The sequence below is a fragment of the Chanodichthys erythropterus genome, chromosome 19 (genome assembly GCF_024489055.1).
Source record: "Chanodichthys erythropterus isolate Z2021 chromosome 19, ASM2448905v1, whole genome shotgun sequence".
NCBI lineage: Eukaryota > Metazoa > Chordata > Actinopteri > Cypriniformes > Xenocyprididae > Chanodichthys > Chanodichthys erythropterus.
Window position 1 is genome coordinate 33,440,188 of NC_090239.1, and position 15,914 is coordinate 33,456,101.

The 15,914-nt window shown below is 35.9% G+C and overlaps 1 protein-coding gene across 2 annotated transcripts in view; it reads right to left on the reverse strand.

The window, feature by feature from the left end:
• The window catches only part of adam11 (ADAM metallopeptidase domain 11), a 55,652-nt gene that overhangs the window by 5,145 nt on the left and 34,593 nt on the right, over positions 1–15,914 (reverse strand). For both annotated transcript variants that reach the window (XM_067368953.1, XM_067368952.1), the window contains exons 18-24: positions 12,317–12,397; positions 12,175–12,225; positions 11,285–11,348; positions 7,103–7,208; positions 6,856–6,975; positions 4,651–4,819; positions 2,447–2,561 (exon numbers count right to left, since the gene is read on the reverse strand). In XM_067368953.1, coding sequence (XP_067225054.1) covers positions 2,447–2,561; positions 4,651–4,819; positions 6,856–6,975; positions 7,103–7,208; positions 11,285–11,348; positions 12,175–12,225; positions 12,317–12,397 — 706 coding nt within the window. The remainder of the gene's footprint in view (positions 1–2,446; positions 2,562–4,650; positions 4,820–6,855; positions 6,976–7,102; positions 7,209–11,284; positions 11,349–12,174; positions 12,226–12,316; positions 12,398–15,914) is intronic.

Genomic DNA, 15,914 nt, shown 5'->3' on the forward strand with positions numbered 1-15,914 from the left:
TCTTGCAAAGAACTGATAGGCTACTTTTACATGGTGTCAATAGAATATATCGCTATTTTCACCTAGTATAAATAGCATATCGTGAAAATGCTGCTATTGTCATTTAGTATAAATAGGATGTCTAATAAATTTATGGTCTAATAAATTTAACCTCAATAAAGGTTAGCCTGGGATGAACGCAAATTCCCATGATAAACCTCTGGGATTTTGGAGCACCAAATTGTAACAGTAGTTCAACATAACTATTGCGTTCTTTAATTGATTCCCTGTCTTATTCTGCCCTCTAGTGGGTAATATCGAACATGCTGCTAACCCTGCCCAATAAATACTTTTAATGTTATTAAACACTCGTTAGGCAGGTTATTTGCACTTTTATAACATTGTTTTAATTTCTATTGAAAATAAATGCCTTTTTTGATATGTGATGTGAAACTAGAGAAGAACGAACTCGGCAAAAGGCGGATTCGAAACCGCGGCGATCGCAGTAAAAGCTAGACTGGCGGGTCAATACTTTAGCGTTGCGCCACTGGGGACGTTAACACGTATATGTACTTTATCATACTTGATAGATAATGAAGAGTTATTATGTTGAAATGACAGGATATTATGTCGTTATAACGACTTATTATGTTGAAATAACGAGATATTATGTCGTTATAACGACTTAATATCTTGAAATAACGAGATATTATGTCGTTATAACGACTTATTATGTTGAAATAACGACTTATTATGTTGAAATAACGAGATATTATGTCGTTATAACGACTTATTATGTTGAAATAACGAGATATTATGTCGTTATAACGACTTATTATGTTGAAATAACGAGATAACTTTTCGTTTTTTTTTCCTCCCTACCAAGTTTTTTTTTTTTTTTTTTTTTCACCATGCGGTTCAGGGCTTCCGTACCAAAATAGCTTTGTAACGGTATGATATATTCTGGATTATGATAACCATTTCATAAAATATGCTTTTTCAGAAGATATATATTTATCAATATGAACATTATATATACATGTATATATTTATCTGTCCATTTATTCTGTAGGGTCATGGCAAATATTTATGATAAATGTTACACTGTTATAATTACATTAAATATTTAATATTAGGGAAATATATGTCACTTTTATGGAGGTTATAGTTTCTAAATGTGTTTAGGATATATATATTTTTTTAAACTATATAACAAACACATAACAAAAGCAGGCACATCACTGACAGATTGCTCAAAGTGGGTGCTCGGACAAAAATAACAAACGGAAAAAAAAAATATATAAAGTCGGCACACCACGGCTCCAAAAATAACGAAATTTATTGACAGACTCTGACAAAGGTGACGTCTAATGGTCCGATGAAGAGTCTGCATGCTTGAAACATCACCTTTGTGAGAGTATGTCAGTAAATTTCTAAATTTCGGAGCCATGGTGTGCCAAGTTTATACTTTTTTCTGTTTATTTAAAGGTGCCGTAGAACGTCTTTTTAAAAGATGTAATATAAGTCCAAGGTGTCCCCTGAATGTGTCTGTGAAGTTTCAGCTCAAAATACCCCATAGATTTTTTTTTACTTAATTTTTTTAACTGCCTATTTTGGGGCATCATTAAATATGAAACAAAGTTCGCACAGCTAATATAACCATCAAAATGGATCTTTACAAAGTGTTCGTCATGCAACATGTCTAATCGTGCAAGTATGGTATTTATTTGGATGTTTACATTTGATTCTGAATGAGTTTGATGGTGCTCCGTGGTTAAAGCTTACACACTGTTGGAGAGATTTATAAAGAATGAAGTTGTGTTTATGAATTAATCAGACTGCAAGTGTATGATAATGGAAATAATGACAGTCTTGTCTCCATGTAAGAAACGATGGTAACTTTAACCACATTTAACAGTATATTAGCAACATGCTAATGAAACATTTAGAAAGACAATTTACAAATATCACTAAAAATATCATGATATCATGGATCATGTCAGTTATTATTGCTCCATCTGCCATTTTTCGCTGTTGTTCTTGCTTGCTTACCTAGTCTGATGATTCAGCTGTGCACATCCAGACGTTAATACTGGCTGCCCTTGTCTAATGCTTGAACATGAGCTGGCATATGCAAATATTGGGGTCATACATATTAATGATCCCGACTGTTACATAACAGTCGGTGTTATGTTGAGATTCACCTGTTCTTCTAAGGTCTTTTAAACAAGTGAGATTTATATAAGAAGGAGAAAACAATGGTGTTTGAGACTCACTGTATGTCATTTCCATGTACTGAACTCTTGTTATTTAACTATGCCAAGATAAATTCAATTTTTAATTCTAGGGCACCTTTAATGTTAAATAGACACCTGGGCCTCTTATGGTCCTAGTTATGCCACTAAATTTGCTAGTATTACATTCTGAACACTGAATGTGTGAAAGAGTGACAGAATGCATTATGAACCTTTGTACTTCTCAGGACCGTCTGGAGGCTGGGGGTCTGGAATGGGGTCATACACACTGCAGTCCTTCCCAGTGTAGTCGGAGTCACAGATACACTTCACCTCATTACTGCACGTCTAACAAGGAGAGAGGCAGAAAATATCTAGATAAGCCAAAAGCTGCAAAAAAAATATCTTGGCTCACATTACTACAGTAAAGCAACACTATCTAGACTAGCAGTCAAATTTACAATGAAAATTAAAGGGTTGGTTCACATAAAAATGAAAATTCTGTCATTAATTACCCTCATGTTGTTCCACACCCATAAGACCTTCATTCATCTTTGGAGCACAAATTAAGATATTTTGATGAGAGGTATACGACTCGTCCTTAGACAGCAATATAATCAACACTTTCAAGGTCCAGAAAGGTATTAAAGACATCATTAAAACCGTCGATGTGACTGCAGTGGCTGCTTTTGATATATAAGAGGTCATCGTACTATCCGAATATCCTGTAAGTTTCGGATCTGAAACCTCCTTGTTAGTCCAATAAAAGCTTTTATTGACACCAGGCCCATTGTACGACTGATCCTGGAATGTGCCTGTATAGGTGAAACGCCGCCTCCTCAGAAGAAAACAATGTCTACTTCATTGCAACTGCATCATTGCAAAGTTAGCCCTGCCCACTGGCATGTTAGTGAGATGAGGAGGAGAGAAGTGCGAAACAAAAGGACAAAAATAACATTAACTTTCAAAGAATCCCTTATGCTAGGAATATGGTTATTTTCAACAATGTGAATGTCTTTGATTTACCAAAGACTCCACAGTGAAATACCAAATAGAAATAGTCGCATTTGGTGCAGGTTTTGCAAACACATTATTACAATATGGACTGAACAGTAATGCAACAACATGTAAGTAACGGAGTTACTCCTACTGTTAAAATGTCTGATCTGATATGTAATGTAAATCAATCAGTAAACCTTAAAAAAAGAGCGTTCAAAACAGAGGGCTAAAAACAGGGTCACAAAAATGCCTTTTATTTCTAAATTATGACAATTTTGGATGTAAAAAGCATACTAACATTATAAGTGCACCCAGAAAACATTATAAAACAATAAAACAATGCAGTTCATGACCCCTTTAAGTTTGAACCACTGTAGTCAAATCGACTTTTAACGAGGTCTTTAGTACCTTTCTGGACCTTGAAAATGTTGATTATATTGCTGACGAGGCATATACCTCTCGGATTTCATCAAAAATATCTCAATTTGTGTTCGGAAGAACAAAAGGACAAAGGTCTTATGGGTGTGAAACACCATGAGGGCGAGTAATTTTAATTTTTGCGTGAACTAACCCTTTAAGGATGAATGACAATTTTGTTACTTTATGTCAGGGTCAACATTGTCATTTAACTGATTGGCTGCTAATTAAATTTGGACAATATTAAATTCACATCAGACTTTTTGACAACTGGCTATTTTTCACTTTTGATGTTTTTTTGAGAATGGTTTACTCTCGCTTACAACAAAACTGATCTTTGTTTTGTCGATACTTTGTCCATGCGTGAATATAGTTAGATCTAAAATTCAGAGGATCAACCATATCATTGATTTATATAGTCATATCACCCAGACATAAACTTGCTCTATGGTAAAGCAATAAGGCATTATAGATTTAACAGTATGGATTTCTGTAAAGATGCGTTGAAACAATGTCTATTGTGAAAAGTGTTATACATATAAATTGGACTTGACATGGCGTAAACACAGCAAAAAGAAATTCTTTCTTCTTACATCCTTATATTTTCCATATGTGTGGACATAATCATCATTTAAAAAAAAAAAAAACTTTTTTAGTGAGACATTCTGAAGTAAAGAAAAAACTAAAATATCTGTCTTATATGCCTTATATATGTCTTATATTGCTATGATATATTCATAATATTTTACTTTGAGCTACAGCAAAACAGATCAACTAACAAATTTGTTATGCTGCATTTAATAGTCTTTTGGGTTTGGAAGGACATGAGGGTGAGTAAACAATCCTTTTAAGAATGAGTCTACACTTTTGTCAAATGTACTAGCCCCTGGCAAATGTAACAGTGCAAGAAATGTTAAGTGCATATTTTATCTGGGTCATCTCATTTAAAAAAAAAAACATTGACCCCAAAACACACAGTATGTGAGTGTGATGTTTGATTTGTCAAAGATGAGCAGCTCACCCCATGATCAGAGCACACTTGAGAGAAGGATGAACCGGGACAGGATGACAGGTTGAAGGTTGTGACCGGCAGACAGCGATGGTCCAGGCACATCATATTTGGACCACACGGTGTGCCGTCCTCTACGTACCCGAGATCAGTGCCGTCCTCTAACACTGCATGACCCCCACTGATCACACACAAACAATAGCTCAGTGTTACACAAACACTGCAAAGGTTACTTTTAACACAACCTCTTAACACAAACGTTGGCCATTTTCAGTGGAACCTTGCGCTCCATTTGTTAGACAACAACTTGTGAATGTCAACACTGTGACATTCAGTCCAGTGAATCAATAGTGCTGAAGACTCTGGAGAGCATAAGTAGCTCTGTTTCCATCCAAAGTTGCGAATTTAACTTTTGGAATGATGCATAACTTTTACGAATAAAGCACCGTTTCCATCCCATGTGTTCAAGAGAACAAATTAGTTACTTCCTAAGAAATTGGCAAAAAATATCTGTAATTAAAATGGAAGTTGCTGCAATTGGAAACTGTGGCTCTTTTTCCCTCCATCATAAATTACTCAGAGCGTGCAGACAAAATGCAATGAACACTGTTGTGTTATCTTGCGTTCAGATGTTGGAAATGCAATCATGTGAGACAGTTCTGGGAGGTCATTATACCAAATCATTCTGATGAAAAACTTTTGCTCAGGCATTTCAGAATCAAACCAACATTTGAGATGCTGTGTATTCACTAATTGAGCATCGAGGGATTTATTCGATAAATGTCTTTCCATCGTAGTTTATGCACATCTTCTTTATCCGCATCATTTGAGCATATACATTTTTTATGCGTATTTTTTAGAATTTATGCACATCTTGGCGGTTCCATCCAGCAACACAACACTGGGTATTTTTGAGGCTGGTGCGTCTCTCGTATCACACCATAGACACACTCTCTCTCGTTTCATTCAAACGCAGCTGGTGCCATCTTGTGCCTCAGTTATCGACTGTACTTACTGTAAAATGAAACCAGGGGACTTCAGTATTAACAGTAGGTCTACAGGAACATTGTCTTGTTGCTAGAATGATTGTTTAATTCACCATAATGGATGAGATAATAAACAGGTAAGATTTTAAAATGCTTTCTTCCCAAATCAATATTTCATGTCCTTGTCATTACTTATATGGTGAAAAGTGGTGTAATAAGTAGGACAACTGTACATTATTCATTAAATATTGTTTGTCTAGTCTCAAATAAGTTGCTTGTTATGAACAATTTTTCTTTGCAGAAGCTTTGTGTTTAATGAACTAATAAAAATGTTTAACTCGAACTCGAATTTTTTGTGTCCAATTATTTACTAATGTGGAAAGCAGGCATGTAATAAGCAGGGAATAATACATCCAGATGGCTGTTATCATAAAATGTCTCTTCTCATCGGGGTCCTGATCACTCCGTTGGGGTTTAATGTGCAATAACAACCGGCTGGCTGTTCATTATCCCTTATTTACTAACCTCTCTGAAACGCTTGATTCTGAATGGTCAGCTGTGACATTCTGTGCTCAGTTATTCACCAATAAAGAGAGCAACACTACACTGGGTATTTGAGGCAGGGAATAGTACATCCAGATGGTTGTTATTGCAAAATGTCTCTTCTCATCGGGGTCCTGAATGATCACTCCACTGGGGTTTATTTTGCAATAACAACCGGCTGGGTGTACATTATACTTTACTATCCAACACTCTCTCATGGCAATTTGTAACTATTTTATGGTTTGACAATTTGTACAGTCTCATCCGTACATTTTTGTACAATTTGCTTACGCCCTACTCATAGTTAAGTTTAGGTGTGGACCTTTCTAAAAATCATACATTACAAATCACATCATACAAATTCATACAAAATCACCACCTTGTAAAATAATGAGTTTTTTTTAATGGGATCAGGTTATTTACTTAAACTAAAAGAAATTGTGGTATCTGTAAGGAGACTCCAGACTGCCAGAACAATTTTTAATTTGACTGTGTCTTAAAAACATGACACTCGTGCTGAGAGCAGAGACTCAATGCAGTGGCCAAAGACCTCCATCTCACCTTAAACCCCAGAGTTTTCAGGTAGTCCTAAATTCACCAAAACCAGTATCTTGTTTTCCAGTAAAAAAATATCTGAACATGCTTAAAATAAATTAATTATAGCAAAGAAGCAAATATCTGCATTTACCGACAATCCAGGTACTTGTTCTGGTGGTAGATGGTCAGACTTGTGACTTCTCCATGTAAGTCTCCATACCGTGGTTTCACCGTGATATTAGTGCACAATAAAAATCCGCACAATACATCCCTGTGAAATAACACAGAAAGAAATAACAGTGAAAGACAGAAAAAGAAGAAAGAGAACGATCCTTCCAGCAAAGAGAGAAACAATGTCACTGAAAAGGTTATGAAACATTGTTCTGGTTGTTACTCACTGTTTATTGCACTGAATCCAGCTGCGCGAGCTGCTGTCCTGACCGCAGTTGCCACGCTCTGTACCCTCGATGTTCAGCTTCTCATAACACATGCGATCTGCTGCGTCTAAAGGCACACATGATCAAAAAACTGAACACAGTGCATGTGCGATTTCAATATTACAATTAAACAAAATGATGATTCCTTATAGTGACACCGTATGCATTCACTAATAATAAGTTCTGCATGTGGTTGAAAAAGTGTTTTTTTTGTGGTTTGGAAGAAAAAGCATTTTTCTTTAAGGGTTTTATCTTCAGGGGTTTTTTTGTTTGGTTTTTTTTTTTCAAATTATTTAATTGTAAATTAAATGGTAAATTTGTAGTAAAAAATACACAGTAAATTTACAGTTGAAAAATGCCCACTGTGGTTGCCAGAAATTCACTTTAAAAATATTATGGGATGGCATAGTGCATATTTGACAAATAACCATGCCAAATTAACTTCCAAAATCTGCTTTTTTACTTTAACGGAAGTGTTTATGAAGTACTGGGAATAACATGTTACTTATTAAATTGACATGGAAATTAATAGAAAAAGTAACATGTGACACTTTCCCTGACAAATGTAATTGAAAAATTCTCCTTTCCCATTCTGGGTGAAATCAGCAATAAAGGTCACTTACATTGGTAGCATGATGGGTATTGGAGTTCTAGAGAACATGTGTCATGCTTATCAGTGACAGGAAGTTTTTCTAACTAACATCTGGGGACAATAAATAATAATAAATCTAGGTTAATGATTTGGTTGCATATATTATGGGTTATTAGCAGATATTTTTAAATCATTAAAGTATAATTATACTTGCATCCAAGGTCAAAAAACAATTTATTTTTCTCATAATATACATTGAAGCATAACCTCTTTTCTCAATGCGTCTAAAACAACTCAATCAAGGATCCAGAAAATCTAAACCGATCTTTTCCGTGAGTCTACCGCGCTCTGATTGGTCAGATGGCCCAGACTGTTGTGACTGGTCTACCACTTACAGCGTGTTTCGGAAACAAAACGTCTATTACCAAATCTGAATTTCAGCTCCAGAGGCTTCCTGTAACATTTAGTTTGGTTTTCAGTTTCATGTACATTTAATTTGTATTTCCTTGTTTCCCCTATGTTTTGTTACTGTTTCCTTTTCCCTAGTCGCTAGTTTGTTGTCATTGTTACCTATTGTTTTTACCTGTGTCTTGTTTAGTTCCTCAAGTCTTGTGTATTTAAGCCCTCAGTTTGTTTCAGTTCATTGTCCTATATTGTCTATGTATACTGCTTAGATGTTGTACGTTTCTGCCTCTCTTTGCTCTTGTAATATAAGTCAACCTCTCCATCTTTCCCACCATAACACTTCCTCAGCACTTGTATACATAGTGATAGGAACAGTAATGATGGCGTCAGTTTTACCATATCAACTAGAGCCCAAGCATGGAAATTGGATTTGCTTTCGCAGCACAGAAAACAGCTACAGTATTTGAGGGCAGGTCAAAGTAGACATTGTTCATGGGCAGCCCTTAGCCGTGGCCAAAAGCAAGGGTGTTAGTGTTTGCTAGGGCCAAAAGAGTTTCCACTGACACTTTGGGGGTTTCCTCAGGGCTTCCTCTGGGCCAACGGCCAGGGGTTTTTGTCAAATGCCTGTCAAATGCCTTGGGCCAAAGTGGGCCAACTGGGGCTTGAGGAGAGGTCATGAACAAGGATGGAGCTTACTTGAGTCAGAAGGTGTCAACACTGATTATTTCCCATATTATTATATCAGTCTACCAGCTAACATTTAAGACAATTTTTAGCTAAAAACTCACTTTCAGACACCAGCAAATGTTTGAAATAATTTTTGATTGCAATCCAAGGGGCATACTGATCACTGTATGAGGCAGAAATATATTTATATGGAAAGGCTAATTATGTTAACAATTGCAATAATAATTACATATATGATAATGGAAAATACCAGAGACCACTTAAAGAACATAGACAAATCATATATCATTATAACCATGTATTTATCCATCTCTTCTGTGCCTTTGTTGATACCAGACTAATACATCTGCAATATTTCGCAATACTGTTTTTACTATATTTTTTATTAAATAAATGCAGCCTTGGTGAGCATAAGAGACTTCTTTCAAAAACATTAAAAACTTTTCTGTGCGTGTGCTCCCTCTGTTGCTCTGCTGTTTGTTTGTGGTGCTCAGTGACTGTCTGTCTACGACTCTGCATAGCCTTACGGAATGCGCTGAAGACGTGTGATGTCTGTGCAAGCAGGGTGCATGGAAGTATGGAAATACATATGTTGACAGGCAGGTAGGATATTGAATGCAATGATTGGACGAACATTTTTAGGTCTTGTTACGGAATGCGCTGATGATGTGTGATATCTGCGTAAGCAGGGTGCGTGGAGGTATGGAAATACATATGTTGACAGGCAGGTAAAAGACATCGAATGGACAAGCATTTTTTGGTCCTGAGACTTCCACAGAAGGTATATGTACAGTGCTCAGCATAAATAAGTACACCCCCTTTGAAAAGTAACATTTTAAACAATATCTCAATGAACACAAATACAATTTCCAAAAATGTTGACAAGTTTTATATAACATCTGTTTAACTTATAACATGAAAGTAAGGTTAATTATATAACTTAGAGAACAAAATTTTCATTTTTACTCAGATAAGAGTGACGCAAAAATGAGTACACCCCACTGAAAGTCTCTGGAGCAAAGCTAAAATTTAGACTAATGTCTAATTTAACAAGAATTCAACCACAGATGAGTCTAATTATTCATTACACAGGTGTCCAGCAGACAGCTGACTATAAAAGGGTGTTAAAACCCCCTCGCATTTCCACATGGGAGAGAAATGTCACAAGACCTAAAAAAGAAAATAATTTCTTTACACCAGAAAGGTGAAGGCTACAAGAAGATCAGCAAAACTTTACTTATCAGTCGAATACTGTAGCAAAAGTGGTACAAAAATTTAAAAAAGATGGACCTGCAACCATCTCACAGAGACGTCCATGGAAGTTAACACCTCTCCTAAAGCCCAGGCACAAAAAAGCCCTAGAGTTTCCCAGGGCCTATGCTGACAATATTGATTCTGTCTTTAAGTAAAGACATTTCTGTCATGCTCTAGCTAGTTTTCAGTCAGCTAGCACCATGCTGGTAAATGTTGGGGTTGTGTGATGTTCTACGTGTTAAAGGTGGGTTTTAGGGTAGCACTGCGGGGCTACTGGCACAACAGTGGAAAAACAGCTTGATTTGGCCATGCGGCTCGAGCCCTGGCCCCTGGCTCACACTGGCCCAACATTGGAAAAGCGGTTTTTGAAGACCACACACAAGCATTATGTAAATTTGTTCCAAACCTATGTAAGTTTGCACTGGAAGTCTGACTAGCATTACTGATGACTTGTTTCAGGCAGTTCAACATCGGTTCTTTCTTCTGGAAGACAGTAACTAGATTTGTCCATCTTTGAAACTTTGCAGACCTTTTACATTCACAAGCTGTATTACTACATGAAAAGGTAATATCCAAAAAAAGCATAATAGGGGCACTTTAAAAATAATTTGTAAAATGATTCATTGCACTAATTTAAAATTAACTGGGCAATCACAGACATCATTCAATGTCACACAAACCAATATCTGATTATCAAGTAACCAGGAGACAATCATCTGACAAATTCAGACAATTTTGTTGATAACCTGTCTGATTCGGTTTATGCATGTAGGCACAGTCCAGTTGCTGCTTCTCTATCATTACATTTTCTACAACAACCACAGCCCAAATCTTCAAATAAAATGAGTGCTGCAGTGATCGTACAAGGAGTCATCATTAACTGGATTGTTGTGCAGAAAGTCGCCAAAAAAGTGTCTTAATTAAAAAGTTATGGGAAGGAACTACTGTAAGAAGTGCACAAATTGATGAAACAGTTTTGTAATTATTATTTTTTTAATTCCTGAGGAAGCATTACTTGAAGCATGTAAAATTCAAGACTGGAGATTTAATTTCAAACGCTATTCTAAAAACAAACAAACAAACAAAAAATCAAAACAGTACAGATTTATACTAACAAAAAAAATCAACCATAATGTCTACATCTGTACTTAATATTCATTACTTGTTTTGGGGTTTTTAAACATATACTGTACAATATTACTCACTGTGGCCCCAGAGCGCCAGACACTGGGCATCCCTTGTCTTACAGCGGCCCCCATAGCAGCGGCCCTGAGAGAGCCAGAAGAGAGTACATCAGCTGATAGTATACACACAAACACACACACACACACACACACACACACACACACACACACACACACACACACACACACACACAGACAGTAGCCTAATAACAGTAGCCTCATGGGTGCAGAAAGGCTGAGATCACACTTCAGGTCAGAAACTACTTTGTTTTTGGAGAAAATTGCTTGTGGGATAAATGAATAATGACTAATGCATAGTGTAAACACCACATTTCTACAATTAACTACATCGGGAACTGAACACTTATGCATTTACACACCTCTAAATGTAACTAAGGCCAAGATTACTGCCAAATCAGCCAGCACATGATAGTTTTAAAAGATAAGTCTGCCAGTGTTCTGCACTAAATCATGCAAACAAAATACAGCAGCAACGTAGGGCTGCAACGTTTTATTTTGCAAACGATTAATCGCGATTAAAGTCTGTGTTTACGTAATATATATGTATGTTCTGTGTATAATAATTACGTATATATAAATACACACTCATTCATGTATATATTTAAGAAAAATGTTATATTTATATATAAAATATTTGTTTATATGAAATATAAAATATATATAAATATATATATTTATAATACATGCATATATTTCTAAACTTTATACCTGTATGTGTGTGTGTTTATATATACATAATTATTATACACAGAACATACACATATATTTTACGTAAACACAGACTTTTATTTTGCAAACGATTAATCATTGCAGCCCTACAACAATGCTTACTACTGTACTATTGTAGTAAGAAACCTGTTCTTATTAGATAGAAAAACAGAATATTTTACCAGTCCAGCATTGCACATGTAACCATCCAGTTTGTGGACATTATGTGGACACTGTTTGAGAAATTAATGAGAAGCATATGTAAACTTCTTACATTATTAGGATTATTATGATGATGATGATTTTATATAAATGTATCATTACTTTACTCGAATCGCCAGTGCATGTTTCCGGTACATCACAGTCATTCACTGCATCCCTGCAGACCACTCCTCTCTGCTCATACTGCAACACACAGTCATTCAGTGAGTTTAATACACAACAAAACTATACAAAATTAATATAAATTAATACAGCAACAAAAAAAAGTTTTTGACTGGTGACTTAGGATTTGTCCCTTTGAAAATGAAAAGTCATCTAAACAATATTTTTTGTGTAAGAAACACAAAAATGTGAAAAAAAATATTATTCACATAAGCCTCCCCTCTCCAGAGAGTGCACAGCTCAAGAACCAGTGTGACTGGATAATGGAGTCACCTAACAGAATAGAGTCTGATATGTGAATGAATCATTCAGGCTGTTTTGTTAACCAGATCAACTGATACAGGAGTAGATCTACTGGGGTGACAAAAAAAAGAGATTGATATCCCAATGTATAAAATATAAATGTAAGCATTTTCTTGGACTGATTTACAGCAGTGGCACTCCAATGAATTGAATCAAAAACATGCAATGCAGCCAGTGTAGCCCGATCTCAAACAAATCACTCTGGTTCTTTTAAAGAAAACATGTAAATATACATGTCAGTATATTATTTATACACATTAAAAATATGTAACGCAATTAACACAGCATTTGTTTTTTCCCTTTCTGGCATACTTCAGCTAGTGTTACAGTATATGACCACTCTATCTAGATTCCACTCACCAGCTCCACAAAGTGAAAGAGAGCAGCCAAAAGAGGACAGTCCACTATGATCAGCCTCACTCACCTCCACATGCTTCTCTTTGGGAGACCACAGGGCGCTCCAGTGTTTCAAGCTTTGTCTGGCTACCTATTTTTGATCCTTTCTGTAATGTGCTAATCTCAAAGATTAAGACACGCAGGTGAAAATTAGTGTAAATACTTGTGATACTGGTGTATCGAGAGGATCAATCCTCACATATAGGATTGATACCAAATATTTTAACTAGTGATTCATATTGTGATTAATGTGGAAAATAAACTTGGTGGGAGGAAAATGAACTGACAGCTGTCATTCAAACAGAGAGAGCTGATACTGACAGAGACAGAAACATTACTACATTACCATTTACACCAGTGGCAGATCTAGTAAGTTATTTATAGGGTGGCATAGGAGTGTCATGAGGACTATGAGGAGTGGCAACCCCAAAACAAATGCTCGTGCATAGTTTTTGTACATATATGGCCTAACATACACTGTCACGGGTGGTTGCTCAGAATTAAGCACTGGAACAAACTAAATAAACAGTCTTTAATACAAAAATACTCAGGAACACTCAGGGAAACAGATATAACAAGACATTAACATTGACATAGACAAGACAAAGACTACAGGAACACAAGGTGTATAAATACACAGGGACAAACAAGTTAATTAACTGAACAACAGGTGATTGGAATGTAACAATCAGGCAAACACAGGCAAACATGACAGAACCAACAACACAATATACACATTACATACACATTTGTGTTCATGAATATGCAAAATAGTTTCATTATACCACAAAGAAATTATCTATACTGTTTAAAAAGAATTAAGAATAAATAACAAAAATGTCAATATCCAGGGCAACAAATCAGATTCTAAATGTCTAAACTCAAAATGAGTTTGTATCATTACACTGTTAAAAGTTTTAGGTGTGAAATTACATTATTTTCCAGGGTAATAACTGCAGTAATTTCACACTAAGACATCAAACTGTGCTCTCACAAATTTCATGTTAAAGGTTTTATAATTGTACTGTAAAAAAGCATGGTTTTACTGTGAGTTTACAATAATAGAAAACACAAAAATTACTGTAAACAATATTATACTGTATTTCTACAGTGCATATGTACTATGAAGGTACCCAACATGCAATGCAGCATGAATAGATTATGCTTATTAAAAGAAAAATTGTGTTGCAAGATGATGTCACATCTTTCAAAGATGTATTCCAGCAGTTTCTTCACTATTGTAAGAGATCCATCTACAAATGGTTATGAATTTGAAATAAGATATTGGTAAATCTTCATGCTGAAATAATGTTCAAATAAAATCTTCATGTTCATGTTAAGAATAGTTTGACTAACTTAAAATCAGCCGAACAGTTTATTTTATATTCAAGCTTGTCATAGTTTTAACAAATGTTTTCATTTGACACACTTCAGGACTTGGCGAGATCAGAAATTTGAATAAGAATACAGTGCCCTCCACAATTATTGGCACCCTTAGTAAATATGAGCAAAGGCAGCTGTGAAAATAAATCTGCATTGTTTATCCTTTTGATATTTCATTCAAAAAAATGCACAAAATTTTTAAACTATCATTGAAGTAAAACAATTGAAAATGGGGGGGGGGGGGGGGTACCAAATTATGCCAATTATTGGCACCAAATTATTGCAACATCCTTTTCCAAAGATAACAGCTCTAAGTCTTCTTCTAAAATGCCTGATGAGTTTGGAGAACACATGACAAGATATCAGAGACCATTCCTTCATACAGAATCTCTCCAGATCCTTCAGATTCCCAGCTCCATGTTGGTGGTGCTTCTCTTCAGTTCACTTCACTCATTTTCTTTAGGGATCAGGTCAGGGGACTGGGATGGCCATGGCAAAAGCTTCATTTTGTGCTATATTTTGTGTTGGTTTTGATGTTTGTTTTGGATCATTGTCTCGATGGAAGATCCAATCACGGCCCATTATTGGATATCTAGCAGAAGCGGTCAGGTTTTGATTTTTTTATCTGTTAGTATTTGATAGAATCCATGATGCCATGTAACTAAACAAGATGTCCAGGACCTCCAGCAGAAAAATAGGCCCACAACATTAAAGATCCAGCAGTATATTTAACCGTGGGCATGGGTACTTTTTATCCATGTGTGCACCAAACCCATCTGGTGGGTTTGCTGCCAAAAAGCTCTTTTTTTAGTTTCATCTGACCATAGAACCAGGTCCTTTTTGAAGTCCCAGTCTTGTCTGACAACTGAATATGCTGGAGATTGTTTCTGGATGAGAGCAGAGGATTTTACTTGAAACCCTCCCGAACAACTTGTGGGGATGTAGGTGCTTTTTTTAGGCTTTCTGAGACTCAAGACTCAACTAATCTCTGCAATTCTCCAGCTGTGATCCTTGGAGAGTCTTTGTCCACTCAACCTTTCCTCCTCACCGCGCATTAGGATGATTTAGACACACGTCCTCTTCCAGGCAGATTTGTAACATTTTTAGTTGATTGGAAGTTCTTAATTATTGTCCTGATGGTGGAAATGGGGATTTTCAATGCGTTAGCTTTTTTCTTATAGCGATTTTCTATTTTGTGAAGCTCAACAATCTTCTGCTGCACATCAGAACTATATTCTTTGGTTTTTCTCATTGTGATGAATCATTAAGGGAATTTGGCCTTTGTGTTTACACATATTTGTAATCCTGTGGAACAGGAAGTCATGGCTAGACGATTTCATGCTCCTAGTCACCCTGGTGTGCTTAAAAAAAAAAAAGGGAAAATGAATGGGAATATACTAGAATTTCTATAATTATATAAGAATTTCTAGGGGTGCCAATAATTGTGGCCAACATG